The 16,309-nt window shown below is 33.0% G+C and overlaps 3 protein-coding genes across 12 annotated transcripts in view; all 3 read left to right on the top strand.

Moving 5' to 3' along the window:
• Positions 1-2,471, top strand: part of LOC111709632 (mitochondrial import inner membrane translocase subunit Tim10 B) — a 2,819-nt gene extending 348 nt beyond the window's left edge. The window contains exons 2-5 of the mRNA XM_023483388.1: positions 218-287; positions 1,754-1,821; positions 1,995-2,133; positions 2,397-2,471. Coding sequence (XP_023339156.1) covers positions 218-287; positions 1,754-1,821; positions 1,995-2,133; positions 2,397-2,471 — 352 coding nt within the window. The remainder of the gene's footprint in view (positions 1-217; positions 288-1,753; positions 1,822-1,994; positions 2,134-2,396) is intronic.
• Positions 2,387-11,735, top strand: LOC111709634 (clathrin light chain A). 10 transcript variants are annotated; one of them, XM_023483392.1, is made up of 13 exons: positions 2,387-2,609; positions 2,834-3,185; positions 3,624-3,674; positions 3,849-3,866; positions 4,719-4,745; positions 5,200-5,238; positions 6,279-6,386; positions 7,294-7,371; positions 7,934-8,028; positions 9,637-9,712; positions 10,155-10,220; positions 10,992-11,065; positions 11,253-11,735. In XM_023483392.1, the coding sequence occupies exons 2-13, from the start codon at positions 3,108-3,110 to the stop codon at positions 11,257-11,259; spliced, it is 717 nt and encodes a 238-aa protein (XP_023339160.1). In that variant the 5' UTR covers positions 2,387-2,609; positions 2,834-3,107; the 3' UTR covers positions 11,260-11,735. The 10 variants fall into 10 exon arrangements, with proteins under 10 accessions (XP_023339160.1, XP_023339162.1, XP_023339158.1 ...); XM_023483394.1 differs by lacking the exon at positions 3,849-3,866; XM_023483390.1 differs by lacking the exon at positions 2,387-2,609 and having other exon boundaries at positions 3,849-3,881.
• Positions 11,712-16,056, top strand: LOC111709635 (bolA-like protein DDB_G0274169). The gene is made up of 6 exons (XM_023483402.1): positions 11,712-11,799; positions 13,131-13,174; positions 13,536-13,616; positions 14,110-14,187; positions 15,542-15,621; positions 15,955-16,056. Exons 1-6 carry the CDS (start codon positions 11,751-11,753, stop codon positions 15,986-15,988), a joined length of 366 nt encoding a protein of 121 aa, XP_023339170.1. The 5' UTR covers positions 11,712-11,750; the 3' UTR covers positions 15,989-16,056.
• The last annotated feature ends 253 nt before the right edge of the window (positions 16,057-16,309 follow it).

Raw genomic sequence — 16,309 nt, 5'->3', positions numbered from 1 at the left:
ATTATTTAGGGTTAGGTTAGGTTAAGACACTTTCTGGGCCGAGCGCTGCGGCTAGGACAGGCTAGGGGGCCGAGCGCTGCGGCCACATGGTTAATTATATCCATATCTAACATATAAGATCCATGTACAAAATTGACAGGAGGGAGGGGGGGGTCCAAAAATCGTTCTCTAGGAATATACCAATTACCGGAAACTGTTATAATTATTTTTAATCTAGAAATCTAACTTCTGAAGAGGTTGGATGTGCAGACGTTTGTGTTTCTAAATCTTTAAATTTTAACAATAAGGTTAGTTGTTTTCTGAAAGACATAAGGTTGAATATTTTTCTTGTTGCTTCGCCCCCTCCATCTCGGATCTGGAGAGGGGGAATAATATCGGCTTTAATTTAATAAAGAAAGTTAAGGTAAAAGAGGAAAATTGTTAGTTTTGTCACACTGGAAATTGGAAACTTCAAAACCTTAGTTTGGGAAAAATTTCGTTCTCCCCCTCCAATAGCAATATCATATGTTCCCCCCACTATAAAAAGGTGAGTCTGTACTAGAGAACGATTTTTGGATCCCCCGCCTTCCCCATCCCATCAATTATGTACATGACCACTTTCAGCAAAATTACTATTATTTATTTTTTATAATATTAGTGTTCGGTTATACTAAGACAACGTCAGGGCCGAGCGCTGCAGCCAGGACAGGCTAGGGGGCCGGGTGCTTCGGCCACATGACCAATTTTATCCATGTGTTACATATGAGATCCATGTACAAAATTGATTGGGGGGGGGTCCAAAAATCGTTCATTAGGAAATTACCAAAATGCTTGTCTGCTTTTTAATTGTAACTATGGGAAAAGTGATGTATCGATGAGAGGACGGGGGGGGGGGGGGATAAATCACTAGATCTATTACACATTATATAAATCACTAGAACTATTAAACATTATATTAATTGTTATATTCTTCTTTAAACTTTTATTAAGAAAACATAAATCAATATTGTTAACAAGTTGAATAATTAAAAATCACAGGGTTAACCAATCTTTTCGCTATATACTTGTTCAGGAATATATGATATTTGAGATCTTTAATATCGACAGCTCTGTTATGGAAGACATATAATTTAATATATTGAGCAGCAAACATGACAATAAAATTTGCATTTGTAAAGTACTTTTCGTACATTACTATTAAATGCAGGAGAACAAAAAACAAAATAGAAAATAAAAATAAAATAATGCAGATCTGTTTTTTATCTCCTTTCTTCGAAGGGAATTGCAACAAAATCAATCTTGGATCTTGGAAATTTGAAGAGGATTTTTTTTGTATTGCAAACTTTTAATTGGTAAAATTAAGGAAAGAAAATACTTCTAAAATAATGTTTTTAATTTTATTTATATTACACTAGCAGCCTTGTTTACTTGAAGATGATATTGCAGTTCACATAGTTGAACATGAACACTGAACAGACTCGACATTTCTCCATTTAGGCTGTTGCAATTTTCATGGTTGATCATGAACAGTCGACATTTCTCCTTGATTTAGGCTGTTGCAGTTTACATGGTTGAACATGAACAACCTGGACATGTCTCTTTGATTTGGGCTTTTTCAGTTTACAAGGTTACACATGAACGGCCTCGACATATATCCTTAATTTAGGCTGTTGCAGTTTACATGGTTGAACATGAACAGCCTTTTCATATCTCCTTGATTTAGACTTATGCAGTTTACATGGTTGAACAGCCTTGACATATCTTCTATATTTAGGCTGTTGCAGTTTACATGGTTGAACAGCCTCGACACACTGAGAAAAGGATGAAGGAAGCTCATAACATGTTAATATCAAATCATGTACTGAAGCCTACTGTGAAAGTGTGGGATCCCTCATGAATATACTAGTTAATAAAGGAAGAAACCTCACATCAAGCTTTTTCTCAAGAGAGCTTATCATAGCTTTTAATGCTCCTCCTCTTCATATCTTAAAGAAAAAAATCATCACTGAAATCAGGGATGAGTTTATGAAGGAGATGACCTTTGTAAGAAAGATGGACAACGCCAGACTTTCCAGACAGTACTCCAAACTGAAGTTTGCAGATATATCTCTTGGACAGCTTCGGAAGAACCAAGAAAATCAGTCTCATGTCCCTGTAGACTTTTTAACTGTTTAATTAAGTAAGAATAAGTAAATTTTTTTAGATGATACTTAAATAAATCTATGTATTTTGAGTTGTCGAGTTTGAGGAAGGAATTCAAAAAAAATTTAGAGGGGGGGGGAAAGAATCAAAAATATGGAATTATATACACCCCTGGGCAAATCTCTTTGAATCATGCTCGTACATCCAAAAAAACAGACGGATAAACAGAGATTTCTACTTAAAAATAGAATTGACTGATAGTGTTCTTTTCTTAGGGAATTGATACAGATACACTCTCCCCTCAAGATATTGCAGCTGCTGCTATGGCGGAGCGAAGTAAAGATCTCTAAACTCTTCAAACCATCAGTCCTGGTTTTAGGAAACAATTCTTAAGAGAAGATATTATCCACGTGGACGAGTTTAAAGGGTCTATAACCGTAATTTAAAGTTACCCTCCATGCAAACATGGCAATGTCCGATTTACAACGGTATCTTTGAAACCGGTTTTTAATTATGTGGATAAAATTGTGGGTTTTCTAGATTTAAATGTATTAAATTCAGATAATTCTGATATGTCTATCTGCATTAGAATTGCGCAAGTCACTTTTTAAGGGAAACCATTATTGAAAATAATAATGTTTGGATAATTCATCCTTGATCATAGCTTTTAAGGGTAAGGTTGTGAATTGGGCATTGCCATCTTTGCATGAAGAGTCAATTGAAATTGTGTTGACAGTCCCTTTAAAGGGAGTGTTCGTGTAGTTATGTGAAGTTGGTTCAAGTATTAAGAAACTAAGAATCTAGCATCGGTGTGAAAAATGCAATATTCAATATGTACCCCATTTTAAAATTCATGAACACTCCCTTTTTAAAACCACCAAGGAAACATGTTGTCAAAGAATTCGAGGCTCAAAAGTTAAATTGCATGTATTAATTGACCATTGTAGATTTTGTTCACCTATTTTTGTTTTCAGAAAAAATCCAAAATGGACGGTTTTGATGCTTTTGATTCTCCTGCTGCTGCAGAGATTGATCCTGCTGCAGAGTTTCTTGCCCAGGAACAGGTTAGTTTAGGAAAAATTCAGTTTAAGGATGATTTTAGTTTAGGAACATGTTAGTTTAGGAACAGGTTAGTTTAGGAACTGGTCAGTTTAGGACAGGTCAGTTTTGGAACGGGTTAAGCTCCGGGGTTAAAAATAATAACTAATAACGTTTAAATATACTAGGCTTTCAAGGCGCGTTTTGCTCATGTTCTATTTCAATTGTGAACAATGTACATTTTCTCTTTGTAATGTATATATTGTAAAACAATAAAAAAGTTTGCAGATTTTATATATAAAATGTCGCGGATTTTTTAGAATTTAATTAAAATCGAATTTTGTTGGAGGCTAATTTTTGAAATTTTGATCATTAATAAACCTTCCCTGTGTTCATGTGAAGTCCAATTATAATTATTATTGTAATTATTAATTATTATTAACTAAATCTGTGATATGTTTTAGGAGGATTTAGCTGAACTTGGCGAAGATATGGGCTTCAACTCTCCACCCCAGGTATTTAAGATTTTAAGGGGATAAAAAAATGTTCAAAAAATATAATTAAAAAAAATAATTGTAAAATAATTTTTTCCCAAAAAAATGTTCCACTGGAAAGAATGCCCCTCTGGAAAAAAATTCTCGGAAAATTATACTTTTCAAAAAGTTGTTTAAGAAATTATCTTCATTTAGGATATTGAGGTAGTCCAGGTAGAAGAGAACTCGGTGAGAAATCCCTTTTTTTTTGAAAATCAAACATTTTGCTCAGCTTGCAAATTAAACATTGCACTATTTTCTGTAAATCAAACATTGCACTTTTTCTTGCATCAAAAATCAATTTTCTTGCACAAACAATGTTGAATTGATTGCATGCCTATTGCCTACTGCATAGAAAGGGAGGTCGATTTTGGAAATTCCACTTGCTTCACCCAGAGAAGCATACAATTGGATATTAACACGACTTTAAGAAAATGGGGTTTTCTCTCGAGACAAAAAATGTGTATAAGACGGACATTTTGTTAGTCCAAAATTAAGCTATTTTTGGGCCTCAACTTTTTAAAACTCCAGACAAATCTGGTTGAACCAATTGAGATTTTAACAGATCAACCCCCCTTACTGGATGGTGCATATCTTGTTTCAAACACTACATGTTACTCAATTTGTTAATGCAGAGGAAGAATGTTCCAAACCATGCTTATGTTTGAAACCTGACACTGAGTTGCAGTTTTGGGTACAAATATTATGATCAACGTTTTAGTAACTCTTCTTGAGCCGAGTGCTTGTATCATTTAAAAAACTATTTCTAACATATTATTCTTTTCTAAAATTAAAACTGTGAGTAATCGTTCATTTTCAATTAAAACCCGTACCATTTTCGAAACAATCCAAGGTTTCCCATTTTCGCACATATTTTAAATTTGAATCTTGAACACCTAGGCCCAAACCTCAGTGTCAGGTCTGGGCCAAATCACGGTTTGGAACTTTCTTCCCCTGTAATGTCTTTTGAAAACTAAAAAAACCGGTTAAAATATTATTCCAAATTCTGACTTTGGTATTTTCCAGAATATGGATTTTTTCTCATCAAATGAGGTGAATTTTCTTTACCCTTCTTTCAATATTTTCGCATGTATTATTTCGTGATTATCCTTTAAAGAAATAAAGCAACCGAATGTACCATAAATTATAATCTTTTGCTAAACAATGTACTCTGTACATAATTTCTTTATTTGTTAAAAACTTAGGTTTTTTCTTATTCTTATTGTCTGTTCTAACATTTATCGGAAGGAATATTTCATCTCTCTACCGTTAAGAAATGTTAAACATATTTTGCGTGGTTTTTAATCATTTGTAGTCGTTAAACTACATAAACAGGGGTGTATATTTTAATGAAAAGTCAGTCCCTTAAGAAATTTTTCCCTCCCCCCACAAGTTATTATGCTTGTATGTTTGTTTTAGGGGTTCTGAAAAATTATACACCCTTGTACATAAATAATGTATGATTCCTATTACTCTGATCCTTCTATTCTAACTATTCTTCTTGTAGCCTAATACAGAAGTCAAGCAAGAAGATGATGCTATTCAGGTTAAATAACTGTTCCTGCAGTCTATAACTTTAACTCATTCTTCGCTCTTTATGCATTCTTTAATTTCCTAATGTATTTTACCGTCTTTTGATAAATATTACCGAGCATTACATCTTACTCTACCAAGTTGTTATTTAGAAATTTTCGGATTTCCATTTCTAAAGGCGGTAAAATCTTATAAAAGTACATTTTCGGGAAAGTAAAAATTTACTTTACCCAAGCCCGTGATTTAAAAACTTCGACTCGAGCCGTAATTCCTTAAACCCGACTTCCAATCTTCAACCCAACTCTGACGACAGCTTGTGTCTCTAGACTGACAGCTGCAAGATCTTCGGCTCGACTTCAGGAGCTAGGTCCAGCTTGAATCCGAAAGCTCAAGCCGTAAATAAGGCCCAACGACAGCTTAGACCCAAACCACATTTTCCCGAATTTTTTAAATAGCGGGCTCCGGGTTCCCCATACTTATTCAAATTCCCTGAAGGCACTGTTTATATTGTTAATTTCTGCAGTATTATCTGACACATGGTTGCCAGACATTTTTCTACATGTTCTTAATTATAAACAGTACCTTGAATTAATCTTTAATTATAAACAGTACCTTGAATTAATCTTTAATTATAAACAGTACCTTGAATTAATCTTTTATTATAAACAGTACCTTGAATTAATCTTTAATTGCACAGTTTTTAAGTGAAAAATGCACAATGCACTAATTAATCTTGCTACCTTCGGAATTTTTTACAAAACTGTCTCAAAAAACAGACTTTAGAAAATATTATTTCTTTTTTTGGGACAGCACATCTTTCTTCTTTTTTAAGTTGGTGAAATACTCGATTCAGAATTTGGGTTTTAATGGTTAGGGATTAAATCATAATTTCGTTACATTTTTCAAAAACCATATTTTCTCAAAATCTCTTCCATAAGTTAAAAGTAAAAAAAAAATTAATTTTAATAAGAAACCTAATCATGATTTTTTACATCCCTTGCTTAAAAAAGGTATGTTTCGAGTATTTTCCCTTCTTGATTTCTGGTGGTGCAGGTTTCTTTTCTCAACCCGACCCTGGAGGAGAACAACGGGTTCTTCATGTCTGAGAACCCGAACCCATTCCTTGGCTCGGACAATGATATGTTTCAAGAGGTTGGCGAGGTTAGACGATCCCCTGAAAAAAATAAATGCCCCTCCCCACTCCCTCCCATCCTTCGAAATTCTGTTGCGATTTATGTAAATTTTAATTTGAGAAATAAACGAAGAATGTTCTTAAAAGTGATTTAAAAACCTTGTAAGTAAATTCCCTTTTTTCATTATTATATTCTTTCCCTCTCTATCTGTCCTCTACTTCACAATGTACAATGGTATTCAAACAAAGTTAGTTAAATGTCTAGAATTGTATTTTCCTTCTGGCATGGTACAACATGAATCTTGTCTGTAACATATTAACAGAATAAAAACTGTCCTTAAATTGTCACTTTGTCCAATTTCATCCTTATTCTTATTTACCGATTACACGTATTTTTCTTCAAACCATTATTATGGTGTTTCGTTCATAATTTTCTTTCTAATTTGATGCCTTTACAAAGTATCGTAAAGTTTTGTTTGTTAATCAAGCATGAACGAATGCTTCGCATGGCATGTAAACATTTTTTCATTCTAAGGAAATCAGGTTATGGGTTTTTAAAAGCTTGTTTTGTTAATGAAAATTATATTATTTTAGTTCTTGAATTTGTTTTTTAAACAGAGTAAATTTTAAAACGAACAGAAGTTTTTTGCGTTTATGTTAAGAATTAAGAATTGTTTTATTTTGACGTTGAAATAAGTGATTGAAATTGTAAATTTTTAATCTACCTTTTTTACCAGTGCTTAAAAACCAGTTAATTTTGATGCGGATCCGGATCCTGTATACGCCCTGAAAAAAAATTCATCCAGAACCAATTAGAGATTTTTTTGCTAAAACTTGATGAACCATGAATTTGATGATCCGTGGATATTTTTGTTGATTCAGTTGGAGGAAGACCTGTTGTAAATTTATTTTTTATTAATATATCTATTTGATTAGAACGGGATGGAAACCCTGACTAATGGAATGGGTAACATCAATGTGCGGGAAGAGCCAGAATCCATCAAGAAGTGGAAGGTAGAAAATGAAAAAAATTCTAATTCTTGTATTTCAGTTTAATTTGTAATGTTTTAAATAAAAAAACTTGCATGCCAGGGGATGATTAACGGTTTTTCTACAGGTACATTAATAAAAAAACTTGCATGCCAGGGGATGATTAAAGGTACATTAATAAAAAGTTTAGCAGAAAAAATCAAATGCCGTACTAAAGATTTTAAACTAAGTATGAAGCCTAGGGTAAAATTTCAAAAGATAAGAAAATTCAAACTTCTCCCATTAAGTTTTTTAATGGCTTTTTAAGGAAACATGAGTCTGGCTGAGAAGCCACAAGGTCATAAAGTATTCTCCATTTTAAATATAAGAATAGGCAATTTTTTAAAGGGACTTTAAGGTTAATTTCAAGTATCCTCCCGCCCATGCATTACTAGTCCCTTTCGTAGAAAATAATTCTGGATATTTGCTTAATAATTAATTCTACCGTTATAAATTGGACATTTCCATCTTTGCATGAAGGGTTACTAGAAATTACACTAATAGTCCCTTTAAAATAAATTAAATGTCAATTCTCATTGTTTTTTAGATTGAGCAGGAAGAGAAGCTGAAGCTGAAGGATGAGAACGAGGAGAAAAAGAGAAAGGAGCTCAAGGAGCAGGCAAAACAGGAACTCAACGACTGGTAAGTAGTAATATCTAAGGACAGAGCTAAGAAATTTTGAGCATTGATTGATTGTCCGATTGACTAAATGGATGATTGGCTGATTAACTGATGAACTGATTAACTGATTAAATGATTAAATGATTAAGTGATTAAGTGATTAAGTGATTGACTGATTGAATGATTGACAGTTTGATAGTTTGACTGATGGACTGAATGACGGTGTAACTGATTGACTAATTGAATGATTGTCTTGGGTTTACATAAGTTCTGAGACTCATATCCCCGCGCCCCTTTTCAAATATTTTTTATCCCAAAGCCACGACTTAAAATTCGGCGTTTTTACTGGGTAACGCAGCCTACGAAAATGAATTTTAGTTAAATAATGGGATTTTAGTTTTATAATGGAGCGTTTTAGTGCCTTAAATAGGTTACTGTTAGTAATAAATGTGAATACTAACAGATTAGCTTTATAAAGGGGGGAAATATGAAATTGCCATTAAAGGAAAAATATGGTATATTTTCCCAACATTTTTTGCAAAGTCCACCGTTCACTTCAGCTATGAAGAAGGTTTTAAAAACAGACACCTGAGTTTTTTTCAGATCATGAAAGTAGACTATGTCTAAAACTAGCGTGTAGGTTTTTAGAAATCCCTGTCTAGTCCTTTTTGAGAAAATTCCAGTTAAAATTGTTGTATAGCTTAGACTGAAAAAAGGCGTTTGACTCGAAAAGTTTTCAAGAGATTATTAGGCAATCCGAAGTTTTTTGAGCCTTTCTGCTTAATTATTATCATATGATAAATTTATGAATGTAAAATTAACAAATCGGAGGAAAACAACCACATAAACAATGATTTATAGGGTTTAAACCTCAAAGGATAAAAATTTAAGCACATTTTAGATGAGTAAATCTTGTTTTCTCGACTATTCGTCTATAGAGACTGAAATTTAAAAGGTTCAGACTCTTTTTTAATGAAATACCTTGAATACACATAATCACACTGAAATGTTTGTTCAGGGTTTGAATATTTTAGAGCTCATTAACCAGTTTTCAGTCTAAATGACATAACAAAGTTTCAATGAAATTTTCTAAAAAAGGACTAGACAGGGATCTCTAAAAATTTACATGGTAGTTATAGACATAGTCTGCTTTCAGAATCTGAAAAAAAAATCAGGTTTCTGCTTTTAAAACCTACTTCATAATCATAGCTGAGGTTAACGGTGAGTTCTATGTGAACCAAAACAGACATAAAAAATAAATTACCTCTTTTTCCTCCTTTTTCATAATTACTTCCCTCTTCCCCCTTTTTTCCTTTCCCTTTGGCCTTTGGGGAAAAAATGTCATATTTTTCCCAAAAAATGTTTTGCTTAGTTTATTCTGTGAGCCAAACCGGCGGCTGAAAAATTGACTCACTTTTTTTTCCTCCTTTTTCCCTTCTTTTTTCTTCCTTTTTTTTCCTTTTTCCTCTCTTCCCTTCTCATTTTTCCCTTTTCCTCTTCCCTTCCTTCCCTCTTTTTCAATTTCCCTTCCCTCTTTTCCCTTCCTTTTTTCCCGGTCGTCCATGTTCTGGTTGATTGATTGATTGATTGATTGATGGATTTATTGATTTATTTATTTATTTATTGAAGGTATAAGCACTATGAGGAGCAGCTTCAAAAGACAAAAGAGAACAACAGGAGCGCAGAGGAGACCTTCGTATCGGAGGTAAACATTTTTTGGAGGAAATCAAACATGTGGCTGAGGTAAATAAACATGTGGTGTCGGTGGTAAAAAAATATTTTTCGGAGGTAAATATAAACATTTGTCGGATTTCAACAAACAAGTGTTGGAGGAAAGCAAGCATTTGTCATAGGTTAATAAACATTTGTCGGAGGTCAACAAACATGTGTCTGAGTTAAACAAACATAAGTCAGAGGTAAACAAACATTTTTCGGAGGAAAGCAAACATTTTTCGGAGGTAAATAAACATTTTTCGGAGGTAAAAAATCATGTGTCTGACTCGGAGTTCAACAAAAATGTGTCGGAGGTCATCAAACATGTGTTGTTAAGTAAGGAAACTTAAGTCGGAGGTTAACATATGCCGAACGTATTTTAGTAATTTTTTAAATTTAAATTCTAGAATCCATTTTATTTAACTTCTGTTTAGATCAATGATATTCAGCCTGGTACTGAGTGGGAGAGAGTAGCCAAACAATGTGATTTCAGCGCTAAGGTACAGATTGTCCCAATAAGCATGGTAATTAAGTGACAGCTTTTATATCCATGTGGCATTTTTTCATGAACACAATAATTGCGGTATTCTAGTTAACACATCTTGTAACGAAAACGCCAGGTCTTGAGATTTCCAATATGAGGTCTGCAGTATTTTTGCTGTCAATATTACAGGAGATATTAACAATTTCGTTTAGATTTCAATTTTATTAAAGTAAACCAAAACTGTCGAAATATGAATCAAATTCTCAATATCTTTTGTAATATGGAATTGGAAAGCACATAAAAGGCAGACCACATTTTGAAAATGCCAAGACTGAAACGGTATTTTGAAATAATTTACTCATAAATTTAGATTTCCGGATTGAAATTGCAAATTTTTTCAAAATTATTTTTTATTGACTAGTAAAAAATCAGATCAAGAAATGTAGATTGGAACATTAATAATAAATTTTAAGTCGGTTTAATTAAATTTAAAAAAAAATTGTACGGATTGTACGGATTGTTTTTCGAAAATTGTACGGACTGTACGGATTTCTTCTGAAAATGTACGGATTTTTGTACGGATGGGTTCAAAAAAGTTTTGGTCACCCTGTAAATTTGTAAAATATTTCTTAAAAATTTCTTGAATTATTTTTAAAATACGATAAAATTTTGTTAAGATGGTGAGAAATAAAAACTTGACCCCCTGTTTTCTACTTTTATTTGTCCTCAATAATTCCCCTGGAAAAAATCTATGTACAAGTTTTAAATCTATTCTATTTTTTTCCAGAATACTCGGAACACTAAGGATGTGTCGCGCATGCGTGGTATTCTTCTTCAACTCAAGCAGAATCCTCCCACCAGGTTCATCATTTTTTAAATAATAATTTATAAAAACTTTATGTTAATTTTTCTAATAATCATAATTCTTTATAAATGCACATTCACTGATTCTTAGGAAAGTAATTGATTTGTCAATAAAATAGTAGTTTTTGAGAAAAAAAATGCAAATTCTACTGGTAAAATGTTTAAAATTATTTTTTTTTCTCAGGGAATAGAGAACTGAGGAAGTTCTTCCGATCCAGTAGATGTATTACACCGTCCATCATCCACCCCATACCGTCCCGTAGATCGTCGGTGATCGTCAGTGAATGGTGTCGATCATTTACTGTATTTCCTTCACTGAACAATACTAAGGATCGTACCAAGATCTATACTGCGCTGATCTCTGCTTTAAAGAGGATTCATTCTGCAGTAATCCATGCACCGATCCACCCTGCTGTAATCCCTGAACTATTATTCAAAATGTAGGAATCCCTGCATTATGATCCATGCTGCAGTAATTTCTGCACTATAATCCATATTGAAGAAAATCCCTGCTCTATAAGTATGCTCCTTACCGTAGTTACCCCCCTATTGCACTGTGATCCCCTCTACAGTATACAATTGTGATTAAATCTGCCTTTATCATAAACCTATATTTAATACTTTGAATAAATTCAATATTTAGCAGCTATTTTATGAATTTTACAGATATTAAATTTGATTAATGTGGAGAGGTCCACTTCTCACCTCTACACGGAGAATGAGTCAATCAGGTATAATGATCATTTACAGAATATTTGGGGTCTAGAAACCACTGAAGCATCTATTTCATTTTGATCCGGATCCGGATACAGGTCATAAACTTTATCAATTTTATTTAATAAAAGACGAATTATCTACTTAGTTTTATTTTTTTTCGATTTTTTAAAATGCTTAAATTGATGAACCATTTAGATATAATAGATTTTTTAGTAATCTCTGGTTCAACAGTCCAGAATTGGGTTTTGAGAGCAAACATTTTTTTTTTAACAGTATTTGGTTGATATTTTGCTCCCCCCCCTGCATCCGGAAATCCCCATATTTATGCGGATCCAGGAAGCCAAAATGTTGCGGATTCGGATCCTTAGAATCGTTGTAAGAGAGGGACGGTTGGACATTCCAGATAAAATCTTGAGCCTTGGTTATAAATTAGTGAGCCTCCCAGATTTGCGAGACACGACCGAGCCTTGATCGTGCGGGACACGATTTCTTCCATAACCATCGAAATAGTCAATTAAACTACAGAGTGTTCCACGAAACATGACAGTAGCAAAACGGCTTGAATGTTTTCTTTGATCTTATAATTTATTTGTGACATCCAGTCGGCAACCTACTTTATCATGTATGATTCTTGAAAAATTTTCACAAATTTCTCTTGGTCCTGGCATTTCAAAAATGTTGTCTGCCTTTTTTTGCTGTCAATATTACCGGAGATATAAGAATTTTGTTCAGATTTCAATTTTGTTAAATAAAACGAAAATTGACGGAATCTGAACGAAAATCTTCATATCTCGGGAAATATTTTGGGATTATTAAACTCGAAAATATCACTACTAAAATTAGGTTGACAAATAAATGCAGAAAAATAAATAAAAAATCAAAAACGACGTTCAAATCGTTTTGCTACTGTCATGTTTCGTGGGACACTCTGTAGTCTAATTGACTATTTCGATGGTTATGGAAGAAATCTTGTCCCGCACGTAGAGGGTTTTCTTTAATAATCAAGTGAAAATAAACAAAGAATACAAATCGTCAGACCTCACTTCATTATTGATTAGTATAGTCACTTCAATTTTTTGTGTGTAGGTGTAGGACATCCCTAAAAGCCTGATTTTATTTTATTTGTGCTTTCTCTGCGAGACTCACAGGAATAACCACTGTTAAAGTCAGAAAAAATACGGTTTCTTCAACATTTTAAATAAGATTAAGGTTTCAAGGGTATCCATGGTAATCGGGTAACTTGAAATAACGCCGATAGTCCCTCTTTAATAGTTGAAAATTGATTTGAAAGCCATAAATAATCAATATTAAATAATTGATAAATATCAATAATTTCTAAATTCAGGTGGTGGGCCGATCTACAACCGGATATCCAACAAACTTCAGGAATCGACCAATAACAAATATTATATTCCCGTAAAATTCCCTGAGTTATGAATTCTTGTATTGTGGATTTCGAGATCAATGCTTGATCTCGATCTTTTGTTAATCTGTAGATTAAATTTAATCTTTAATCGATATTCCACATGATCATCCTACTGAGAAGATTAAGAGATTACTCCTTGATCCGCAGTGGACATACAGCGATCCGCAGTGGACATACAGCGATCTGCAGTGGACATACAGGCGATCGGGATTTTAAATATACATTCGTTTTCCATGTATCCCTACTTGGTCCATAATTTATAGTTTGTGTCCCCTATATCTTAAAATAATCAATGAATCCTATATGGTCCTTAATCTATAGGAGAGTTTGTGTCCCCTACATCTTGAAATAATCAATGAATCCTACATGCACAATGTTCCTAAAAATTCAGAAACACATTTCAAGGTAAAATGTATTGTCCAGGGATATTTATTTTTAAATGATTTTGAATTTAAATAGGAAATAAAAATTTATTTCCAAAATAATTATACAGTGAGTCGCATAAAACTGTGGAATATCAAGATGATATTTTTTCAGTGGACTATTTAAGATCATGACTTAAAACTGTTAGTCGTCTTCCACAGTTTTAATGTGTCTAACTGTATCAACATGGCGACGTCTAAGATTACTAAAATAAGGACATCGTAGAAATTTGTTGAAAAATAAAATTAAGGCAAGTCCTTTCTTCTGGAAAGCAGAAAAATCTGATATTGCTGCAGCAGCTTAAATTGGATTTCGATAATCACGTGGACATGGTTTGATAGAAATTAATTTTAGAAACCATATTAACATAGTGAATTGGATTTTTGTTTAATCTAACATTTTCCAGATAAACAATAAAGTTACGTAGATTGAGGGGGGGGGAGCTATTAAAAATTAACCTTTTAATAATTGACAGGTTGTAGTGGTGAGCGAAAAATTTGAAAATGTGAAATTAATTGGGAGACATCGTCTAGTCAACGATACATTAAAGCAGGTATTATTCTGACATCATACAGGGTGTCTTGGGAAACTTGACGGTACATAGACGACTAGTTAAGGTCGTCTTTGACCTTTAAAACAGTTTGCGGCATTCTTTTGTAAACCTAATTTTAGAAGTAAACATTTTAGGTTACTATCACAAAATTTTCTTGTCTTGTTATTTCTAAAACGTATTCTTTCTACTGTCAAGTTTCATGAGACACCCAAGTAGCTCTTGGTTCCAAAAATAGCAATAGTAGTATGTAAAAATTACAATTAAAACTCGAGGTCCAGGTCTAGGAGCATGAGCTTATTAAGTGGACATAAATGAATGTATATTTTAACACACTCCGAGATTTATAGAATTGAAATTATTTCACGATCATTAAAATCAAAGAACCTTGCAAATATGATATTATATTATTTTTAAAGTTAAAAAATTTGAAAATAAAACGAAATGAAATAATTTTAATATATTTGTTGTTTAAAGTGGTTGGCGATCATATCAATACAGTGAAGTCGTCTGTTTTATTTAAGTTTTGATTGTTGAAAAGCTGTTATACGAAACACAAGTTTTCAAGTAATTAAAGAGAAGCTTTTTTAATTGACAGCATCTTTTTGTTTTCATGTTATAGTTCATCCATGTTATTTAAAAGCTTGATATAAATCAAAATTGAAATCAAAAGTCATATTCATTTTATTGATAAATGCGACGACGACTGTATTAAAGCTGTGATGCGTAATGTATGTTCAATTGCACACTTTTGCGCGTCCACAATAATGTGTTCTATTTAGCATGCTTAGAATTGTGCGTCCTCAATGTTTGTCCTTCATGTGTGTCTGAAATGTGCGTTCTTTTAGTTTTAGTATCCTCATAAAAGTTCTTCAATATTAGTGCTTTCACTTGTGCTATTTCTATCATTATAATTTTCTTCTTCTAAAGATTATGATATTGCTCATACGATTTTTGAATCTAAGACCAAAAAAAATAATAAAGAGAAAGGAACAGCTTCTTCCATATGCGGATGCCATAAATATAATTACCATAACTACACTTGCAAAGATTATGTAAAAAAGATTATTTTGAATGGACGGAGTGAGTGAGTTAATATATATCCCTCTCTCGTTAAGCGTCCAAGCTACGAGACGATATACGAGTTTAACTCATTACTCCATTTAAAGGGACAAGAAGCAATGGAGTTGGAGACACTTTTGAGTCAGGAAAACGCGCTGCTTTATCTTCCTCATTTTTGATCAAATCAAGCTTTCACGGGTCCCGTTGTAAATCGGGCATTGCTATGTTTGCAGCATGGAGGGTCACTTAAACTTACCCTTACAGTCAATTTAACGAGTTTCCATCTTGATTCTAGGAGCTGAGCGAGGGAGTTCATGCTCTGTCTATAAATGCCTACACCCCGGAGCAGTGGGGGGAGGGGAAAGGAGTTGAAAGGCAACCTTCATTTTAGAATAGGGATTAGTGAAGCATTAGTCTTCTTAAACTAAGTAAAAATTTTGGTAATAAGTAAGAAAATTTATCATAAAATATCAAGCACTTTGTAATATATTGCTTTAATTGCCATTCAGGATCAAATTCACTACTTGAAAAAATGCTTGTTATGATAATTTGATTATAGATGAGAATCAAGCAAAAGAGGTTGAACTTTCTATTCCCATCTCTATCTAAACCAGACGTTGAACCACCTCTATTTCATACTTTTCAAACTCTAATCAGATTTAAAAATTAATCTTATAGTTCTATGATTGAAATGAAGGTTGATTTCAGGAGTCCGGCCTGCAAAGGAGGATTTGGAAAATAGTAAAATTATAATTAAATATTAACAAGAATATTAAATTGATTTAGATGTGAAATAAAAGTTAAATAAATTCTTAATATATATTTACGTATGGAAGTTTTCTAATACATAACCAAGTATACTTCTGAGGGAAAACAGTAATAACGTAGAGTACGGCTTATGCAAATTTTCCAGGAAATGAAAATGCGCGTATCCATGATTTGAGCCAGGTGGGGCAAAACTAAGCAACAGAAAATGCCCCCTTCACTTGCTCCTTTTCTTCTGAAAAAGTCATAATTAAATAATTTAACAAAAAGGAGGAATATTTTACATGACGGTAGCAAG

Source organism: Eurytemora carolleeae, unplaced genomic scaffold (genome assembly GCF_000591075.1).
Source record: "Eurytemora carolleeae unplaced genomic scaffold, Eaff_2.0 scaffold979, whole genome shotgun sequence".
Lineage (NCBI taxonomy): Eukaryota > Metazoa > Arthropoda > Copepoda > Calanoida > Temoridae > Eurytemora > Eurytemora carolleeae.
The sequence above is the reverse complement of the archived record's forward strand: the minus strand, read 5'-3'. Positions and strand labels throughout refer to the sequence as shown.

Bases quoted from the DNA above. Each gene is read 5' to 3' on its own strand.
- LOC111709634 (XM_023483390.1), top strand. From the start codon at position 3,108: ATGGACGGTTTTGATGCTTTTGATTCTCCTGCTGCTGCAGAGATTGAT. The intron at 5,239-6,278 runs GTTAAATAACTG...CTGGTGGTGCAG, and splicing joins AAGAAGATGATGCTATTCAG to GTTTCTTTTCTCAACCCGAC. The intron at 8,029-9,636 runs GTAAGTAGTAAT...TATTTATTGAAG, and splicing joins AAACAGGAACTCAACGACTG to GTATAAGCACTATGAGGAGC.
- LOC111709635 (XM_023483402.1), top strand. From the start codon at position 11,751: ATGTGGAGAGGTCCACTTCTCACCTCTACACGGAGAATGAGTCAATCA. The intron at 11,800-13,130 runs GTATAATGATCA...TTCTAAATTCAG, and splicing joins ACGGAGAATGAGTCAATCAG to GTGGTGGGCCGATCTACAAC. The intron at 13,175-13,535 runs TCGACCAATAAC...AATCTATAGGAG, and splicing joins TATCCAACAAACTTCAGGAA to AGTTTGTGTCCCCTACATCT.